General features: G+C 41.5%; 1 protein-coding gene across 1 annotated transcript in view; it reads left to right on the top strand.

Annotated features, from left to right (window-relative positions):
• Window positions 1-20,909, top strand: part of SND1 (staphylococcal nuclease and tudor domain containing 1) — a 417,876-nt gene that overhangs the window by 193,900 nt on the left and 203,067 nt on the right. The window contains exon 12 of the mRNA XM_060156765.1: window positions 4,435-4,535. Within this exon, the coding sequence (XP_060012748.1) occupies window positions 4,435-4,535 (101 nt within the window). The remainder of the gene's footprint in view (window positions 1-4,434; window positions 4,536-20,909) is intronic.

The raw sequence follows: 20,909 nt of genomic DNA, 5'->3' as shown, positions 1-20,909 counted from the left end.
ACCCTATCTTGTCTTTGAGAACCTCTTTGAGAAATAATACAGGAAATTATATTTTTCTTAATCTAAAGCATTATCCCAATTTCAATATACGTCTTCCCTCCTTCATGCTTTAAATTAATATGTGAAACAGAATGGTTAACAGCTTGGTTAACAGAATGGTTAACAGAATGGTTAACAGGTCCTCAAAATGCCTAACCACCTCATTTCAAAAGTATCCTCCAGAATTTTATGTCTGAAAGGGTTCCTGATTACACGTATCCATTCATGAAACAAATATTCACTGTGTATGCTCCTACCATACAGGCCCTATCATGGCAGTTTCCATGAATAAAAGGCATGTTTTTTTCCCTCTCCTGGCGCTTACACTCTTATCTGTACTAGTTCATAGTAGTAAATGTAAGGTAGGAATTACACTGGTCTAAGAAAAAACTACATAGCACACCATGTCTGGCTAAGTTATTTTGTAGAATTCTAGAGTTCAGTGATGCTCTAAAGTTGTAGTCTGGTGCTCTCATTTACCAGGTGAATTACGTGAGAAAAGTGAGGCCCAAAGATGTGGTGTGTGACTCATTCAATAAGAGAATGACAGGTGGAACCAGCAGGGAGCCCTGGACTCCTTGTGGTCCTTGCTGTAAAGAGGGATCAGGCCCTGCCCTGTGTCCTGTACATGTAAATTCCTGCATACCCAGTGTTCCAGGAGTATCTTTGCTGGAAAAATGAAGGACACATTTGCATTAACCCATTACTTCTTTTCAACTCATGCCATTCCTTATGTAATTACCCCCAAGCACAAAATTCAGGTTATCCACTATTCAGATGAAGATTTTGCTAAGATTTGCAGTTTTAATTGAAATTGCTCTTTCCCAAAAGTGATTGACAAGTCAGGGATACGTATCTAGAGATGAAAAACTCCAAGGCAGGAGAACAGATCTCAGAATCCCCAGGAGGGGGACATAAATGCCAATTACACATTGACTCTAATTCCTGGTTTGTCATAGCTGTCTGCAGGTGTGTGTCTTGGCTGTGGACTATTCTCAGGGCCTCATTTGTATTTGAGAATTTCTTTAATAATGTTACCTCTCCAATGAGCTCTTTAATCTCTTGACTTTCAGTTCTTTCTCTAGATAGAGGAAAAAACTAATTGGCAGGTGAATGTAGAATGTAGTTACTGGTTCTTTTGGTTATTGAAGATGAAAGATTTTTGGGAGGGGGGTCTTCCCATTGATTTTCTTTAAAGACAGCTTGGGGATAGCATACCTTTTGGCCTGGAAGATGAGATGCTAAGGGTTCATTTTTGTTTATTACCATTACCCCCATCACCACCACCACCAGCGCTACTCAAGTGGCCTTCCTAGATGAATAGCTGCTCTCTGGGTAGAGAGCTAATGTTACTCTGCGCCATGTACTTGCGCTGATGAGCTGCTGTCCCACTCCTGTCTGCTGAGGAGGAGGCTTGTCATTGGCAGGTGCAAGGTAATCTTGAGATTCACTGAGTTTATTTTTAAGCAGGGATGAATTTTTCTCCCTGGTAGTGGAATTGAGGGCTTGAGTTTGTTACTAGATGGATTGGGTGAAAACACAAAAACAGGTGAACATCTCCACAAATTTTTGACCTGCCCCCCAAATGCCCCAAATTGGACCATACCCTGTGTCTGTGCCCTTTTTAAACTTGGCCCTGAGTTACTTCACATCCTATGGTACGGGCGCCCTTGAGGTTTAGCTCCTGTACAACACTGATTTCCTGTGTGATTTTTGCCAGAACTTCAACAGGTGTCTACGTGCTTTCCCGGCCCTCTTCTGCTTCCGTAGGTTAGTTATCAGGGCTTGCCAGAGGAGAGTTCCAGGGTGGGTCAATACAGACAACATGCAGAGGACTCCTTCCTTCCCAGGGATTTGAGTCAGCGTTGCTTCTGTGTGTGTAGACCTCCCATTCCTTGCCCTGTCTTTGGCCTGTAATAACTCTGGCCAGATGCCTACAGGGAAACTATGAAAACCTCTTTGTTGGAGGTACTAGTTTTTCAGCCCTACCCCCGCTCCTGGGCTGTTCACATTCCTCACATTTATCCATCTCCTTAGCTTTAGCAAGATGATAAGGCTGAGCAGTAGTGTCAGTGTAGACATCTGACCTAAGGAGTCCTCTTTATATTTTCTTCTTTCTGTGTTGTTGTATGATGATAGTACTTCTCATGAGAAAGATTTACCTTACTTTCAGCCCATAATTGGCTTTTCTCGCTGATGTGGCTCCTTGTTGCTTTTAAAACATGATTAGATGGAGCATTCAAGTGAGTGATCTGACAGAATTTGGAGGCAGCTGTCCTTCTGGAAATTTCCATATTCATTTATAAAATGGTTTTTGGAGCAACAGGCAGTTTGAAAGGATTTTGATGCTGCTCACCAGCAGTGTGGCTGAACTTGATGCTTGTACAACGTGCCGTCTCTAAGCTGACCGGTGGGAACTAAAGTCGTAGTTAGGAAAGGGAATTCTGGACTTTCAGATCATGGGGTTGGCTTCAGGGTGCTTGACTCCTCAGTACAGGTACGTAACAGGTATGTAACCTCGGCCATGACCAAAGCCAAGCATTTGCCTTAATGCTATAATACAGACCCTGTGTGTTTGCTAAGGGATACCACATACCACTTTTATTTATTTATTTATTTATTTTTACAACTTTCTTTTGACACACACACGTCCTCTTGAAAGGTTTTGTAAAGAAAAAGCATCGCTCAGTGTGTCCATATCCATATGTTTAGTATATACTAGGATTAACCTAGCATTAAAGGTTCTTCCGGTCCAGTCCATCCCCCACCCCCCCACCCCCAATTTCCTAACTCCAACTCTGTTGGTATCGGGTGTAGTTAGCTGCATCATTTTGATTCACATATTGTGAAACCAGCCCCAAGAATCTCTGTGACTGCCATCTTGTTTGTTCTTCTTGACAGTTCTTAACACAGGCCTTGAGAACTTATGGCGGGCTGAAACGACAAGCAGTTTTTCTGTAGAGGCATTCATTCATATTTTTGAGCAGATTTTCAAAGGAGTCTGAAAAGGTTAGAGAACTGCTTTACCATAATGTCTAGGAGTCCTCCAGGAATGTTCCAGATCTCTTCTCTGTGGAGTATAATTTATGTAAGGCCTTAAAGGTTCAGCCATTTTTCCTTCTCTCTTGATATCAGTCATCCTTTAGGTTCACAGCATCTTTTAGGCTCAAAGCAAAATTGAACAGAAAGTACAGAGAATTCCTGTATCTCTCCCCCCTGCCCCCCACGTACTTCCTCCTCTGCCATCAACAATCCCACTCCAGCGTGGTACATTTATTATAATTGGTGAGCCTACATGGACACGGCATCATCCGGAGTCCATAGTTCACTAGGGTTCACTCTGGGTGTTCTACATTGTATGGATTTTGACAAATGTGTAATGACATGTATCCATCATTGTACTTCTATACAGAATAGTTTCACTGCTGTCAAAATCCTGCCCTCACAGCTGTTCATCCTGTCTCGTCCTGCTAACCCCTGGCAGTGATCTTTTTACTGTCTTCGTATTTTTGCCTTTTCCAGAACGTCACAGTTGGAATCATACAATATATAGCTTTTCGATTGGCTTCTTTCTCTTAGTAATATGTATTTCAGATTCCCCCATGTCTTTTCGTGGCTCGACAGCTCATTTCTTTTTAAGGGCTGAATAATATGCAGTTGTGTTCATGAACCACAGTTTATTCACTCACTTACTGAAGAGCACTTTGGTTGCTTCCAAGTTTTGGCATCTATATATAAAGCTGCCAAAAACATCCACATACAGATTTTTGTGTGGACTCAAGTTTTTTACTGTCGGGATGTATGGTAAAAGTTTGTTCTATCCAAAACCATCTCTCAGAGTGGCTGTACTGTGTTGTATTCCCAGTAACTGAACGAGAATTCCTTTTGTTCCCTATCCTCACCTGCATCTGTGGTCAGTGTTTTGGATTTTGGCTATTCTAATAGATGCGTCGTGGTAGCTCATAGTTGTTTCAGTTTGCATTTCCCCAGTGACACGTGTGGAACATCTTTTCCATATGCTTGTCATCTGTATGTCTTCCTTGGTAAGATATCCAGGTCTTTTGCCCACTTTAAAATTGGGTTTTTCGTTTTCTTATGGTCGGGATTTAAGAGTTCTTCCTATATTTTGGATTACAGTCCTCTATTAGAGATGGCTTTTTGCAGATATTTTCTCCCCATGTGTGGTTCAGCTCTCTTTCGGTTGTTTTTTAAAATCTTAGACCCACAGAGTCATACTGTGAGTGAGGCCAGCTTTCACAGTTGTGCGGGCACAGGGGGCTGCTAGTGAGCTGTGTTGCAAATTCTCAGCCTTAACTACCTTGATGCTTTTTTTTTTAACATCTTTATTGGAGTGTAATTACTTTACAGTGGTCTACCTTGATTCTTTATTTTCAGGTCAACGTGACTGTGGACTACATTAGACCGGCCAGCCCAGCCACAGAGACGGTGCCTGCCTTTTCAGAGCGTACCTGTGCCACTGTCACCATTGGAGGAATGTGAGTGTTCTGGCTGGTAGCAACTCAGCCATAGCTGAGAGTTCTCTCCTCATTCAAGTCTCTCCTCCCTTTGTCCTGATTTGCTTTCTGTTACTCTTAACTCAGTGGCTTATAATTGTTATGTGCCTGTGTAGCACTTGGTTTGCAAAGTACTGCATAATCGCTCATTAGTTAATCATATACTTTCATTATTGTCATTATTTAAGACTTATTGGGCTCTGTGTGCTTGGCACTATGTAGCACTCATTATTACTATTAATAATGCCGTTTATTGAGTGTCAGTCGGGCCCTTAGGTACTGTGCAAAATTAGAAAGATTCTCTGCATATTAGTTTAATTGTAGGCCAGAAAGAGAAGAGAGGTTAATTGGACCTTTTCTTTGTATAGATGTATGTAATCAGTAGATGACAGGGTCTCCCTCTTCTACTCCGCTGGCCTTACCCTGGTTACATTCCAAAGTCTTTTGGGAGCTCCGTTGAGGAACAGCCTTCCAAGGAGCTATCTGATGGGGGCAGTAGGAGGCCTGCTGGGCCGTGCTTCCACAATAAATACTAAAACAATCAGTCAGTCCCCAGGAGCAATTCTTACCCTGTGTAAAAGACACCAGCATGCTAATTGTCTCCTTCTCTATTTCACAATCTTAAATGGTGTTTGTTACCAAACTGGTATTTTTCTTTTCTTTTAAAAGAGGGCATGGTGGAGGGGAAGAAAAGGATAGGCTTCTCATCAAAACAAGGATTGTTTTGTTGAAAGTACAGTGAAGCCCATTGGGAGAAACACCTCTCTGTAAGCTATAGCATGCCCCTGAAAGAAAGAGGATCTGGTGGCTAACTTACTTTCCAGAAGCTCTCCTGCCAAACAGAAGCTTCTCCCATCCGTCGCCCCGCTCCCCCTGCCCCCATTCGTGTTGTCACTTTTGGAAACAGGTATTTTTAGCTACTGTTGCGGCTCCTATAGGTATTAATGTTGTTAATGTTCACGCAGCAATCGGAGACTTCACTTTTGCCGAGAGGAACTGAATATAGGCTTTTGATATCATTACCTTAATATCATCACAGGCATCAGGTTATTTTTAGAAGCAGGTTCTTGAGAAATTAGATAATATTTTTGGAATGGGGGAAACTAAGAAATATTTTGCTCATTCTTCCATCTGTATGACTTGCAACAACAATTATTACCAATTTGTCACCAATTCTTAGGAGCTTGATGCATGCCTTCCTCCTGTGGAAAGCTGGAAAGTTAGTTTTCCCCTAGATTAAGATTTACGCTGCCACATACAAGGAGTCCTCTCCGATAACTGCTCCTTCTATCTACTTACTGGTTAAAACAACACCACTGCTGTCAAAATGCACATCTTTTTATTTTTGGCTTCTATTTTGGCTTCTATTTGCGTTTTTCTAATGACCCATTAGAGATAATTCTTTCTTTTTTTCATTTGGTTACCATTGAAGTATATTTTCAAAATAAATTTACACTGCTTAAAATTAGATATTCTGGAAATGTTCTATGGGGCGTTAACATGGACCTTTCTATCTCCCAGTTCTTGTAATTAGATCGTAAGTAATTACTTTTGCATTATTTACCAAGGTATTTACCTCGGATTAGACCGGCTTGGCAGGGTACCGTGGGTGCGTTGAGTTTCCTCATAGATTTGTTTCTACTAAACTAGACTTTATGTGTAAACTGCTGGGCGGTAACTGGGAGAAATGTGGGGATGTACTAATATTTTTGAGACCAAACTTCACCAGATAGTAAGCTCCCTGAAGATAGGGATTTTTGTCTTGCTTATTCTCTGCTGTAGTCTCAGTATTCAGCAGTTGGTAGGAGTTCGATAAACCTGTGAGTGATTGTTTACTGTATCGCACAGTGTCCCTTTATGAAATAAAACTGGGAGTACTTAGATGTTTCATTACCTGGGACAGCTGTTTCTTCTGAGCTACAGGTTTATTTTAATCTGATAAATATCAAAAAAAAAACCTTGTATCTGATAGTTTTCCTTGTTTATTTGGTTATTGGAAGGTCAGTGCCAAAGATAGGGCATCTCTAGAAAGTCTTCCTGGTAGCATGCTTCTGATGTTCAAGTCTTCCTCATGGCTTCTCTTTGTTTTCCCATGGCCTTGATTTTGTTTTCATTTTTTCTTGAATCTTCTCTACTTAAATCATTCCAAATAATACTGTAGGAGAGTTGAGGTATTAATAATAATGTCCAAAATACTCAGCTTATATTTAGAATTATACCGAAATCCTTCTATCTGCTTTTAATGGTTATTCAGAAACATTGGCTAGAGCAGGGGATTTAATTTTTTTAATCCCAAATGTTTTAGTTCCATTTTTTTATTTTTATTTTTTTTGCGGTACGCGGGCCACTCACCGTTGTGGCCTCTCCCGTTGCGGAGCACAGGCTCCGGATGCGCAGGCTCAGTGGCCATGGCTCACGGGCCCAGCCGCTCCACGGCATGTGGGATCCTCTAGGACCGCGGCACGAACCCGCATCCCCTGCATCGGCAGGCGGACTCTCAACCACTGCGCCACCAGGGAAACCCCTTAATTCCATTTTAAACACAAAAAGGTATTTATATCTCCAAATCTTTGATATATGGGCAGCAAGGACCCACTGTGAGTTGCATAACTTTCTCTATGGAATGATGACTTGAAAACACTAATTATGGAATCCTAGATCTTTGTGATTTACATCCCCCTCATCTGTTATAGTTTTCCTGCTCTGATTTTTGCACATGTTGCAGCCATTTAAAAGCCATTCCTCTTATTAAACCTTTTAAAACAATGTTTCATAAAGACACTTTCTTTTGGTACTCATATTTCAATTATTGATATAAAACTTAGTGAAGTACATAATAAAAATGACCAGTATAAATCTGGGGACAGAAACAGATTGGGATAGAAGTGCACAGGTGTGTTAGAGTGGTCCTCAGTCACTAACTGGTATCAGCCTCTGGGTTTTGGGGAGATCGTAGAACATGTGGGTCAGTTAAGGAAAGGTTGCTAGGAGAGCTCCTCTAGTAATTCATTGCCTCTCTCGTGAGAGGTCTTAGGCTTTGTTCAGCTTGTAGAGATGCTGCAGAATTAATGATCTTATCTAAACTGTGTCTAAACGACCCAATCTAAACTATGTCTGGGGCTTCACTGGTGGCGCAATGGTTGAGAGTTCGCCTGCCCACGCAGGGGACACGGGTTCGTGCCCCGGCCCGGGAAGATCCCACATGCCACGGAGCGGCTGGGCCCGTGAGCCATGGCCGCTGAGCCTGCGCGTCGGAGCCTGTGCTCCACACGGGAGAGGCCACAACAGTGAGAGGCCCGCGTACCGCAAAAAAAAATAAAAAGAGATCGATTCTCGAATAGCTTTTCTCAAACTACTCATTCCAGGGGAAAGAGAAGGAAGAGACAGATGAGATGGCCTCTTTCAGGATTATTTCAAAGCAGATTTTTCAGTGTATTTCACATGCCAAAGTGTGTGAATTATCCCTATCCTCCACAGGGTTCCATCTCATCCTCCTGTTGTTTTCTCTTGCTGTATGGGTCTGCGTCGAGTCACATGGTCTTTGGGAGGCCTCTCTGGTGGAACCGTCTTCAACTCCCCCTCTCTTGCCCTCTGGGGAATCAATGAAAACGAGGTTCATCATTCCTCTAATAGATTAAAATTTTTTTCTTGATTAACTTCACTATGGAGTTGGCAAGAGTTGTTACCTGTTAATCAAAACAGTTTAAATAAAAAGATCAAACTTTGAGTTGTTTCTCATTCTCTGGCTCCCAGGTTGGGAATTAGCTGATCCTTTTAGGCCTGGATTGTTACAGGAAGCTGTCAAGATGGCGCTTCCTGTTAATTACTTTGTATTGTATTTAAGACACATATAACTCTTCTTGTGATTTAGTCTTCTATGTAATTAGCTTCAGTGATTAAAATCTCATTCTTCCGTTATTGCCAGAGCCTTCCTGGGGAGCAAGTTTTGTGGGGTGACCTTTACTTGTGCTGGACTTCCCAATTACTTTTTTTTTTTTTTTTTTGCGGTACGCGGGCCTCTCACTGTTGTGGCCTCTCCCGTTGCGGAGCACAGGCTCCTGATGCGCAGGCTCAGCCGCCATGTCTCACAGGCCCAGCCGCTCTGTGGCATGTGGGATCTTCCCGGACCGGGGCACGAACCCGTGTCCCCTGCATCGGCAGGCAGACTCTCAACCACTGTGCCACCAGGGAAGCCCCCCAATTACTTTTGAGCTGCAGTTTGGCAAACCCATATTACCTGTTAACTGATTGCCCATGTCTTTTCTGCATATCACATTTTCAAAGAAAAGTGTTAAAAAATTTTGTTCACATTTATAAAGGGCCACCTAAAAATATGACTTGGGGTCAAGCCTCACACGTGTACGCTCATAATTACCACCACCCCGTCCCCCATCCCTGGAAAATTGTCACATATCCAGTAGATAGTGTCATTTAAGGTTTTGCCCCCTTCTCATTATGTGAAGTATTTCACAATAATAGGAAACAATAGACATGGCCCATTTTGGAAAAGTGAAAGATGGCACAGAGATGAAACTGTGCAATAGGAACAGTTGGGAAATGCCTCATTTCTGCACAAGGTCAGTTTTTTGAGAGGTGATTGGAGTTTTGTAACTGTGATTTTTGAAACATTGTTTTAATCTCTGCTCCCGGCCACATTCATGTAAAGCCACTGCTGTCCACCTTGATGCCTGTGTGGGGTCCTTACTACCAGAGATGTTGTGGCAGATCTCTTGGGCTTGGAGCATCTTAGCTACTCTTTGTTGTAATGGTTATCATCTAGCAGGAGCAATGCCATCTTTATGAGCTTCCTTTGCGGCTCTCTGGCTTCTTCATAGATAGTTGGTCTTTATTTATTTATTTATTTTTTTGCTGTACGCGGGCCTCTCACTGTTGTGGCCTCTCCTGTTGCGGAGCACAGGCTCTGGACGCGCAGGCTCAGCGGCCATGGCTCACGGGCCTAGCCGCTCCGCGGCATGTGGGATCTTCCCAGACCGGGGTACGAACCCGTGTACCCTGCATCGGGAGGCGGACTCCCAACCACTGCGCCACCAGGGAAGCCCTGTCTTTATTATTTTTATATAAATCAGACTATTACACTTACAAGGAATCAGACTTCTTTTTTTTTTTTTTTGATGCGGGCCATTTTTAGTCTTTATTGAATTTGTTACAATATTGCTTCTGTTTTACGTTTTTTTTGGGTTTTTTGGCTGCGAGGCATGTGGGATCTTAGCTTGCGGACCAGGGATCGAACCCGCACCCCCTGCATTGGAAGGCAAAGTCTTAACCACTGGACTGCCAAGGAAGTCCTAGAATCAGACTTCTTTTCCTTTTTTCATTTTCATTGGTTCTAGTTTGCAGGCGTACTTCCTCAGCTCTTCTGTTAGTGACTGAGCATGAGGTTAAGGTATTCTCCTTCTTCGAGAAGAATTCTTTTCTAATCCTAGTTCAGTTTTTCTCAGCCATAGTAGGAAGCAGTGTCATACCATCCCTAGCTTTTCTGGCTTGAGTTCTGTAGCTGTAAGGCTTTTGCTGTCAGGTCAAATCTTAAAACACACTAATGTCTGAATTCCAAGCTAAACATAGGAAGAACGCGGCCTCCTGAACCCCATTTTCTGTCCTAGTGTTCTTACTCACCAAGTGGCCCACAGTATTCTGAAGAGGTACTCTTTCAGTACCTGACATAGTATTAATGTCAGTGGCTCAGCCAGGAGGTAAACTCTGGGTTGTAGCCACCACTTTTCTGCACAGATTTGTTGTTTACACTTCATCTACCTTAGTGGGTTTCCCCCTCCAACCTTTTCCTGCTTTTAAGGGAAAAGAAGACATCAGAAGAAACATTCCTCCTCTCCCCTCACCCCCAAACACCTAAATCATAAACTCCTAACCAACCTTCACCTCTAAAAAGAGCACCGTAGGTTGTTTTCTCAACCTCACAGGTTGCTGTGTTGAGTAGTAGAATTATTTATGCCTGTCCACCATCCTGAAGACATTGGAAGCATCTGTGGCATTTAGCGTAGAATACTTTGGAAAGAATGGTTAAATAACTGCACCTATCTCCTGCTAGCTTTAGCACAGTGACCATTTTAAGAGAATGGCCCCATACAGCACCATAAGAAGGAACTTGGTTGTGGCAAAGGGTTCAGGTGGGAACACTGCTTAGTTTCAGTTAGGTCTTGAACATCTTGTGGCTGTCTATATGTGGGAATCTCATGCGGCTGAGTCTTTTTTTCTTTGTACAGCCCTGATGCTTTCAAATTATTGTATTACCCTCATCACTATATATGGAAGTTCAATTAAGCTTTTCATAATGGAGCACTTGGCTCTTACAAATCAGCAGAATCCTTTACTGAGCAATGTGTGTTCTTTCTTTCACTTTTCTCTATTTTTTTTTTTTCTCAGTATCAATTGAGTAGAATGTCAAGTATTGGGTGACAGTGTATACTGAGCTGATCTTCAGGAAGGCCCCCTTATCAATTTCACAAAGTATACCAGGGAGAGCCTGGGAGAAAGTGAGGCTTTTCTCCAAATAAGGGGAACTCATCCTAAGGGAGGAACATTCTGGAATGTTTAGAGATATGGATAAGTGTGTTCAAAATCATCTTAAGTTAAAGGCCCTGTTTGGAAAAAGTAGAAATGCTATCTATTCCGATTTCTGTGAGCCCTCAAAGTAACTTGGTGAGGGACTGGGCCCAGACAGGAGACCAGCTGCTCCTTCTATATTTGTCTGCTAAGAACAATAGATTTATCTGTTTGTTTCTTCAACACATATTTGTTGAGCACCTGCTGTGCGCCAGGCACTGGGAATATAGCCGTGAACAAAGTCTTAAGCATTTCCCTGTGCGGAGGCTCTCCCGGCTGCACTTCATTCTCAGGAACTTTCTCGACTCTGGTCGCTGAGATGTCAAGAGTCCTTAAGGGTATTCACTGGCTTTGCTGCCCCCAGAACCTTGCTTATGGAAATTTTGGCTTTAAGAAACACAAGTGACTTTATATAAACAGTACCTTAAAAGGCTCTTTTCTATTCAGATTTTGCCTGGGACTTTTAGAGAATCTACCACTCAAACAAGTTAAAATAAAAATAAGAGATAATCCCTTTTACATCTTTATTTTTAGATGAGTCAGTAACTTAACCTGTCAGTAGACAAAATGAAATGCTCAAGCGACTACCCACTGAAGCCATTTGTCCTTTTCCTCTTCACATTACCATTCTTGGGTCGTTCAGTGTTGGTGAAGCTTTGTGAGTCCTGACAGTTCACCGTGGTTCCCATCCTGCTCCATGTTCTCTTAGGGACCTAAAGACTTGCTTACCTTACTCCTGCCTCACCGGGCAGAGGACCCGATGCTAACTTCTAACAGAGACTGCTTCTCACTTTTTGGGTTGGTTATCCTTATAACCCTATAAATTAACACTACTAATTTTTAAAATTTTTAGCTTTAAACAGTATCTCTTCGTTTTTTAGTGTTTGCACTATTATTTCTACCCTTTAGCCCCTAGTTTTCTTACATTATTTTTGTTTCACCAATGGTAAACTTTATAATGTTCAGTTACTGTTTCTGATTAACTTTATATAGTGTCTATGTACTGCCCACTCGAAAGATTAGGAAATTAGAATGCTTACACTTTTTTCTTATTCTTTTAAAAAAGTTTTTTTGCTTTTATCAAGATTTATAGCATTTATTCATTTTCTCCTCTGTCAATGTCATTGTCTTCTAACCTTTGCTTGCAAGATGTTCCTAAATATTTAAACCTATCCCGCATCCCCTAGCAGTTATAATTGTGTAAGTGTTCCTGTTGGACCAAAAAACATGATAGTGTGATTAGACCTACCATAAAAGAAATCCATGTCATTAAATGTCCAGAGAACTGTTGAGTTAATTGTGTGTGTCTATATCCCTTCTTCCTTTTTACACTTCTTCATATACAGTTGCCACTATATCTCAAGTCATTCTTTTTGTGGATTTTCCTCTCATTTGTTGAAGAACCTTGATTTTTCTCATGTGTTGAGTGGTAAAGTTTCTAAATTTCTGAAAATGTCTAAATTTTTTTGCTTATGTTCTTGATTATTAGTGTCATTATAAAATTATGGCTTCAAAATTATTTTCTTGAAAACTTTGAAGACACTGTTCTATTGCTTCAACAACGTTTATGAGAAATCCAATTTCTGTTTCTTTAAATGTAACATTTTTTTTTATGGCTCTGGATGAGTTTTTACAATTTACCATTAATTGTTGGTTTTCTGGAACTTTATCAAAATATTTCGATGTCCTTTTTGCTTCATACTCGATTGTCTTTTCAACACTGAACACTAAAGAGATTTTTTTGTTGTCACTTCTTGAATCATTTTCTTTTTCTTTTGTAATATTGTATCTTCATATATCTAACTTTTCTTCCAAATTTTTAAGACCACCTCTGCATTTTTGTCCTACATTCAAGGAGATGTCTTCATTGTTTTCCCACTTGCTTAGCCAGCCAGCCATGTATATTGACTCATTTACATTCATACCGTCTCTGATTCATTCATCTCACTTATTCATGTACTTACTTGTTATTTCATATACCCAGTCTTTAGAGAGTGCCTGGTGTGTACTAAGCACTGGGTTAGGCACCAGGAATATATGGCAGTTCTAAAATAGAAATGATTTGTGCTCCCATGAAATTTACATGCTAGTCTATTAATCAAACCCATTTTACTTTTTAATGTCAGCACTCATATTTAAATTTTCTGTTCTTTAAGTGCTCTATTTTAATAGCATCCTCTTCTTAGTCTATGAATATAATATTTTCTCTATCTCTGAGAATCTTATTTAAAAATTAAGCACTTCTTCCAGCTTTCCCCCATGACTAAATGCTCTTTACTTTGTTCTTTTTCTTTCATAAGTCCTCAAGCATTTTGTGAAGCTTGACCTATATTTATAAAGAAAGGACCAGGCTGGAGTTGGCATGGTTGTTCCTCTGCAGTTTTCTGTGTCTGCTTCTCCAAGACATCTGTCATAAAAAAGTCATAAGGGAGCAGGAATGATCAGATGCAGCCTTCCTTATATGGTGCCTGAAAGTGGACCTGGAACATAGAGGAAGCAGGCAAATTTCAGGCCCCACTAAAACTGTCAAGGCGTGGGGGGCTTTCATCACCTGGTAGAGAGCCTTAGTGCATTTCCCTGGGATGGCCTATGAGGGGCGACCAGGGGTGGGGTGGGTCTGTGATGTGTTCGGCCTACTCTCTCCAAACACGGTGCCTCTGCTTAACTTTCAGGCCACAAAATCCATCTACCAAAATCACCTGCCCTCTGTTCTATTATAACATGTGTGTTTTTTGAAGTGAATTATCTCGTGTGACATCGGTAATTTGGGGAAACACATTGATATAAAGTAGAAGTCGTATTGGTTTATAAGTGATGTTCCCAAATACATTGAAGTATTGAAAACAGTAAGGGATAAACTTTCTTACATTTAAAGGGAGAACTTTAGCAAGGTATAAAGACTTAAATAAGAAAAATCTAAGTGTAAAGTGGAGGAGTCTATAGTAGGAATTTCCTTTCACGTAAGTCATGACTACATTAGTGACTTCAAGAACCTTTATGCTTTTTGCTACGTTAAGCCCGGTAGCAGCCTGTCAGTGAGGTCACAAAAGCTATGAAGACACTTTTTCCAGAATGAAAACAGTGGATTAATGAAGAAGACTACACTATGCATCAGACTGTTTTGATTAAAATGGTCTCTGTTGATGGCACAACATTGTAAATAAACTATACTTCAATTAAAAAAAAATTTTTTTAAATGGTCTCTATTGAAAACAAAGCCCTGTAGTCCCTTCTCTAGATGGAAGAGAAAGAATCAGAGCCCCAGAGTTCAAGGCTACTCGAACCCTAGAGATTTCTCATTGTGCACCATTTTTATTAGGGTCGTTTTTGCTGGTGCTTAGGCTAGAAAGTTCCATAGGGTTTAAGACGACTGAGTATAACCCTGTTTGTTTTGGGGTTTTGGTGGTTTTGTGGGATGTGAACTGCTTGGGATCACACAAACAAGTACGTGCTGGAAGAAATGCCTGTGCTTGCTGGTTAGGGCTTTTCTTTTACCAGGGGTCAAAACTCTCTGCTCCTAGCAGCTCTGTGGGCATCACAGGGATGGATGGGGAAGAGGCTGGCTGGCCGGCCCTGCTCTTCTGAAGGCTGTTCCTGATTAATTGCTCAGATGATGTTCCCAAAGCCTACTCACCGTGTGCTTTGTTTGTGTCAATAAAGGCCCTTGAGGCGCCCCTGATTTGCCACCCATCTGATCCGATCTATTTTCTGTCTTTCAGGATTTGTGCAAACTTTCTGATATGCTGTTAACACACTTTCTTATTTTCCAGCGCTATTAGGGCTTTATTCTTGTGCATATCTGTCTTTTCTGTCCTTTCAGTGGGACCTTGTAAAGAATGTCATGTGGACATAAGTTCTCAGTCTGCCATTCTGACCTCCCTCAAGCATTCTTTATTTCTTCCTTTGGAGAGTGCAATTGATGTGATAAGGAGAGGGGACATTTGACATGATTACCAGTAAGCACAAATTGTGTCTTTTAATGCCATATCTCAGCCCCTTTCTCTTTACAGTTCCTGTGGCCAGCACAGTACACAGTGGTAAGGGAAGCAGGAATGGAGTTTTATAGATTTTTCTGTCTCCCAGTGGTGATGCTGCTTCACAGGGATTTGCTCCAGTTCATATTGAGTGATATTTTAAAGTGATAAAAATTGTAGTATCATTTTCAAAAGTTTAGAAAATAGGGGGAATCAGCCATTATGTAATCATGCTAACATAACCGTTGTTTGAAGGGTATGCCTTTTGAGTGCTGGTTATTTTTTAAGAATTTAATTTACAAACAGGAAAACTTTGACCATTTGTCATAATGTTGAGATGAAGACTAGTTATTGTTGGATCTGAAGATTCTGTGGATATTTTCTTCAAGTAGGCTTTGGAGGTAAGCACACTTGAGATTAAACCTCGGCTCTATGCCTTGATAGCTGTGCAATCTTGGGCCTTAGTTTTTTTATTATGTGAGTTCGATACGATAATACTACACTCCGAGGGCTGTCGTGAGGATGCATTTAAAATGTCTAGCACAGTGACTAAGCCATAATAGTCAAGTAGTTAAATGAGTCCTAAGCCTGGCCTCTAAATTGGTCATTGGCCTAATTTCAGACCTAGGGGTCTCTTTTGTCCTTTGTCACCTCTCCTACATCTCTGGCCATTTCTTTTCACTCAACTTTTTCCTTTTTTAAGGATTCTTCTTGAATGTTTTTATATTCCACCCTCTTATTCTTCACAGTCCCCCCCCCCCAAGCCCATCTACTGATAACATTGCTACCTCACAGATGAGCTTGAATAAGATGTAGAAAATGCCTAGTATGTAGTACCTGCTCAAAGGTTAAACAACAAATCACCCCATGGGATTATGGTTAGATGTTGTTGTACTAGTCAGTTCTTATTGTTCCATGGCAGACACTTTAGTTTTGGATTTCTCTTTTCTCATTTTTTCACTTGCCACCGAATCACATCATTTTTCCTCTAAGCATCGAAGGTATACTCTGTTCACCTAAGACAGTAATGACTGATAAGTACTCCCATAAAAGAAGTTAGATATTCATGAGTAATTTTTAATGTTTCAAGGAGTTTAACACACATTGACCATTGAGTAGGGACAATATTTATTCCTTAGTAAAAGCAATTTATTGAATAGTATCTTTCAAACCAAGAGGTGTGCTAGCAAGCAGTCTCCCTGGGTATACTTGTTGTGTATACATATTTAGCTACCTATTTACTTCCTACCTGTATATATTAGGTGTTTAAAAGGCAGAGGGCTACTGACTTAAGTGTTTTAGGAAATGCTGCTATTCTCTGCCCCTACCTTAAAAGTCTTATTGAAAGTCAGATTCTCTGAATTTTTTTGTTTTCTTCTTTGCCGCGTCGTGGGACCTTAGTTCCCCAACCAGGGATTGAACCTGGGCCCATGGCAGTGAAAGTGCAGAGTCCTAACCACTAGACCGCCAGGGAATTCCCTTTCTGTGGATCTTTTAGACTGACCCTCTCTGCTGTGATGCCTTTGTGAAGTTTTGTGCCATCGTTGTGTTCACAGCAAGTGGAACATGGAGGGATTTAACAGATATTTGGACCTTGGAATTCAGCATGCAGCATAGAATTTAGAGATGTTTAATGGCATGAGCTTCATAGGGGCCAAAGGAAACTTGGGACTGCCTTTTATCAGGTTTCCAGTGTGGGTTTTACATGGAGCCTTTTGGCTTTCTGATACATCTGTTTACATGACAGCTGTGATTCAACAAACTATTGCCTTAATGTGAGCTTCTGTTGTGTTAAAACTGATTTATAGACCATCACGTATCAGGTCAGCAACAAGGGGAATTAATTATATTGCAGTTCTATCCCGCCTCCTCCCAAAACCAAAATCATCTTGACATTGACTGCAAAATCACCTTTTCCTCTAAAGTAAGAAGCACCTGTGTAAATCATTTTTTCTTGTCACCACTTTCTCAGAAACCTGGCTTTGAAACTGTTTTCCTTCGTTTGTCACTTAGCACAGGCTGTGGTTAGCACAGGCTGTGGCTATGGGGAGATCAGACCATTTGAGTGAGGGCTCACCACCGCGGCTCTGTAGTTGCTTACTGTATTTCAAAGTTGGAAACCAAAATAACCCCCCGTTCCCCCCAAGGGAAGGGGAGAATAGGAAATCGCAAAACGCTTATTGTATTGCTGGGTTCATTTGTTGCTTCTACTAGAGCTGCAAATTGTTCAGTTAAAAAACATTGTGTCTTCTAATTCTTAGGCAAACGTTGACTACCAGGAAACATTTTTGTTTTGACTTTGTTTTATAAGTGGAGACTCACTTCTAGAGCTTTTACCCGCTGCAGTTGTATACTTTGTTTATGCGGTGGAAGTCTAAAGCTGCTCCCACATTCTAGACCTTATCCATACTGACGTTGGGCTTGGTCCAGTTGCTCATGAATTCTGGGAAACAAAACACGACTCGCCTGTTTCCGTGGTGCCAGCTGGCTGGGTTATGGACCATAAACCATAACGGAGCAGTTAGTAGAATTCTTACTGGGCCTGTTTTTCCTTGCTGACCCATCTGAGAGAACTTCTTTTGAGCATCCACCCTAAGAAGCAACCTGTGCCAAAACAATTTTCTTTTAACTTATGTAGAAGAAGATAGTTATTTTTTCAGGTAACAATGGCTTGGTATTTTGCAGAGCAGAATGATGGCCTTCCAGAATCTAGAGTATTATTTTGAATGCCTTCCTCTAAACAAGGACAAAGCATTTTTCATGTATATCAGCACCTGCAAAAACCATAGAGGATTTTTTTAATACCGTTTTCTAATGCATCTTTTTTTTTTAATTTTTAATTTTATTTTTGGCTGCATTGGGTGTTCATTGCTGTGTGCGGGCTTTCTCTAGTTGCAGCGAGCGGGGGCTGTGCGTGGGCTTCTCATTGCGGTGGCTTCGCTTGCTGCGGAGCATGGGCTCTAGGCGCGTGGGCTTCAGTAGTTGTGGCACACGGTTCAGTAGTTGTGACTCGCGGGCTCTAGAGCGCAGGCTCAGTAGTTGTGGTGCAGAGGCTTAGTTGCTCCACGGCACGTGGGATCTTCCAGGACCAGGGCTCGAACCCGTGTCCCCTGCGTTGGCAGGCAGATTCTTAACCACTGCACCACCAGGGAAGTCCAACCATAGAGGATTTGAAAAAGGCTTTCCGGGGCTACCCCGTCTCCATTTTGGTCTTTACCGGGCCTCTATGATTTGGCTGGTTCTCCTTGCACTGTCAGAGCCAATCATTCCAGATGCCATTATGTAATTTTCTGTCTTGGGTGCGTGTTTGTGTGGGCGGGTGGTTTTGTTTTGTTTTTAAGTGGTGTTTAATGTCAGGCTAATAATAAACTGGGTACGTAGGCCTGGTTTTGTCATAATGGCCACGTGTTCGCTTATTTGTCCCTTATTCCCCTGAGAGGCAGAGAACTCCCCCTCCCCAAGTGGTGCCAACATTTTGGAGGGGCCTCTTGTCATCACAGCTGCCTAGAAAATGCAGCATTGCAACTGGCAGCTCTGTTCTGAGGAGACAAACATGAGGAATCTTCTCCCTGGTGGCTCCCACAGCCGATTGCTTATCTTCCTGCAACCTAAATAGAGCCAATAGAAATGCATTTGCTGTTCCTGAACCGGTTCCAAAGTTTGGTGTGCTCCCTACCCACAATTCTTAGGTTCTTGTTCTTTGCGGAATGCTAGATTGTTTGACACATGTATGATTCTGGGGCCCTGAAGTTGCATTTCTTCATTCTTGGCCCCTTGAATTCTTGAAAAGAAGCCTATATTAGTTGTCTAGGCAGTTTTCCACAAAACTACATTATAGAACCACTTGGGGCTCTTAAAAATATAATGGTGCCCCATATTTTAAATCTAGGTACTGATATTTGTTGTTTTAAAAATACTGATCTTTACCCCCTAGAGATTCTGGTATTATTGGCCTGGAACGGGTATTTTGAATGGTGATTCTAATGTGCTGCCAGTATTAACAAGCACTAGGAAAGGAAGGCTAGAGGAAACAGGAGTTTCCAAAGCCAACATACTCCTCTACTCTCAGATAAGTTGTAGATGTATCAGATAAGACTGATGTATCTGAAATTAATAATGTGTACTTAGGTGACCGAGGCATAATTATTTGGCAGCCTTTAATCCAGACTAATATCCTCAAGTGATTTGCTGTTTTGTGTTGATGCTCTTCTAGGTCTAACCCCATTTATGACCCTGGCTGTTTTCCTTCACACCTTTCTATTTATAAGCAGGGCTTGTGTTCAGCTGGTGTTCACATGTATAACAAACTAGCCAGTACTATAATGTTAAATATTTGAATATTTTGAATATTGCCCTTGATTATAACACACAAAAGTTTGAGTCTGGTCTTTGAGAACCTTGCAAGACTTGTTTTCAGGGGGAGATGTCAGTCTTGTTTTTAGAGTGGGTTTGGTTGGCAGAGGAGGAATAGTCAATAACTAGAAGTATTCCTATTTTGGATTGGATAGTTTGAATTGGAACTATTTTCCATACCTTGTTCTGCATTGTTGAGCTTTGTGTTTGAGAGGGTGTGGTTGAGAATCATTGCCTGTAAAGGGATTCTTTCAGCCTGAGCTTGAGTAGACCTTGGTGACATGTGTTTTTATTGTAAATGAACTGTCCCAGGATAGATCCATAAAAAAGTAAATAGGAGTCACTGGAGGCTGTTTTTCCCATCTGGAAACTCAGGAAAATTGGAGCATATAGGTAGGTCATACCTTGCCCACTTGTGCCCGTTCTGTGTTTTTCATCTTTAGACCATTAGACTGTTTTCACATTGCTAGATTATGTTCAGCAATAACACAGTGTTCATTGTAGATTAGAAGACAGTTCATTAGGGTCAGCACTCATTTCCCCTCCTCTCCCTATGCAGCCCTCTCCACAGTTTACCTTCCATTTTAATAGCTGAGTCATCTTTTTCTGGAAGGTATATTTTTTTATGGCAGCTCCAAGAAGGATGAGCTGAAGAATGAGTTTATTTAGAGTCTGGCAGGGGTAGTGGGACTGTAAGCAGACTGATTGTTCTAAAACTGCTCTAGAGTAAACTTGTTTCTAGGGCACAAAGTATAATAATAACGGCTTTGCAGCTCAGAACTCCCCCCAGCCCCGCCCACACATAAAAACTAAAAAGACAGGAGGTAAAATCTGGCCAGAGTGTCAGGATTCTCTTCTCCCTCGTTATGTCTTTTTTTTTTTTTTTTTTTTTTTTTTTTTTTGCGGTACGCGGGCCTCTCACTGTTGTGGCCTTTCCCGTTGCGGAGCACAGGCTCCGGACGCGCAGGCTCAGCGGCCATGGCTCACGGGCCCAGCCGCTCCGCGGCATGTGGGATCTTCCCGGACCGGGGCACGAACCCATGTCCCCTGCATCGGCAGGCGGACTCTCAACCACTGCGCCACCAGGGAAGCCCCCTCATTATGTCTTTAGGAAGTTATTCACCTCTGATTTCTGTTCCCTGTGATTTTAGATGATAATTTACCACCCATGACATAACTTGTATGTCACCCCCTCTCATTCCCCTGTGATAACAAAATTGTTGTGATACCTATCCAACCAGTTTTTTAAAAAATCCGATAATTCATTTCTAAATTGGAACTTGTTTCTTTCTAATCAGCCTTGTAATGTATTACAGACATCACTCTCGCCATTGGCTACAGCAGTGATTTAATGCTAGGTTTTTAATGACTCCTTTGTTAACCCTGGTATTCTGGGATTTAACACCCATTGGCCGTTGACCATTGAAAATGATGAAAACTTTGATTTCAT

This window comes from Lagenorhynchus albirostris, chromosome 8, assembly GCF_949774975.1.
Source record: "Lagenorhynchus albirostris chromosome 8, mLagAlb1.1, whole genome shotgun sequence".
In the NCBI taxonomy this organism is placed as follows: Eukaryota; Metazoa; Chordata; class Mammalia; order Artiodactyla; family Delphinidae; genus Lagenorhynchus; species Lagenorhynchus albirostris.
The sequence above is the reverse complement of the archived record's forward strand: the minus strand, read 5'-3'. Positions and strand labels throughout refer to the sequence as shown.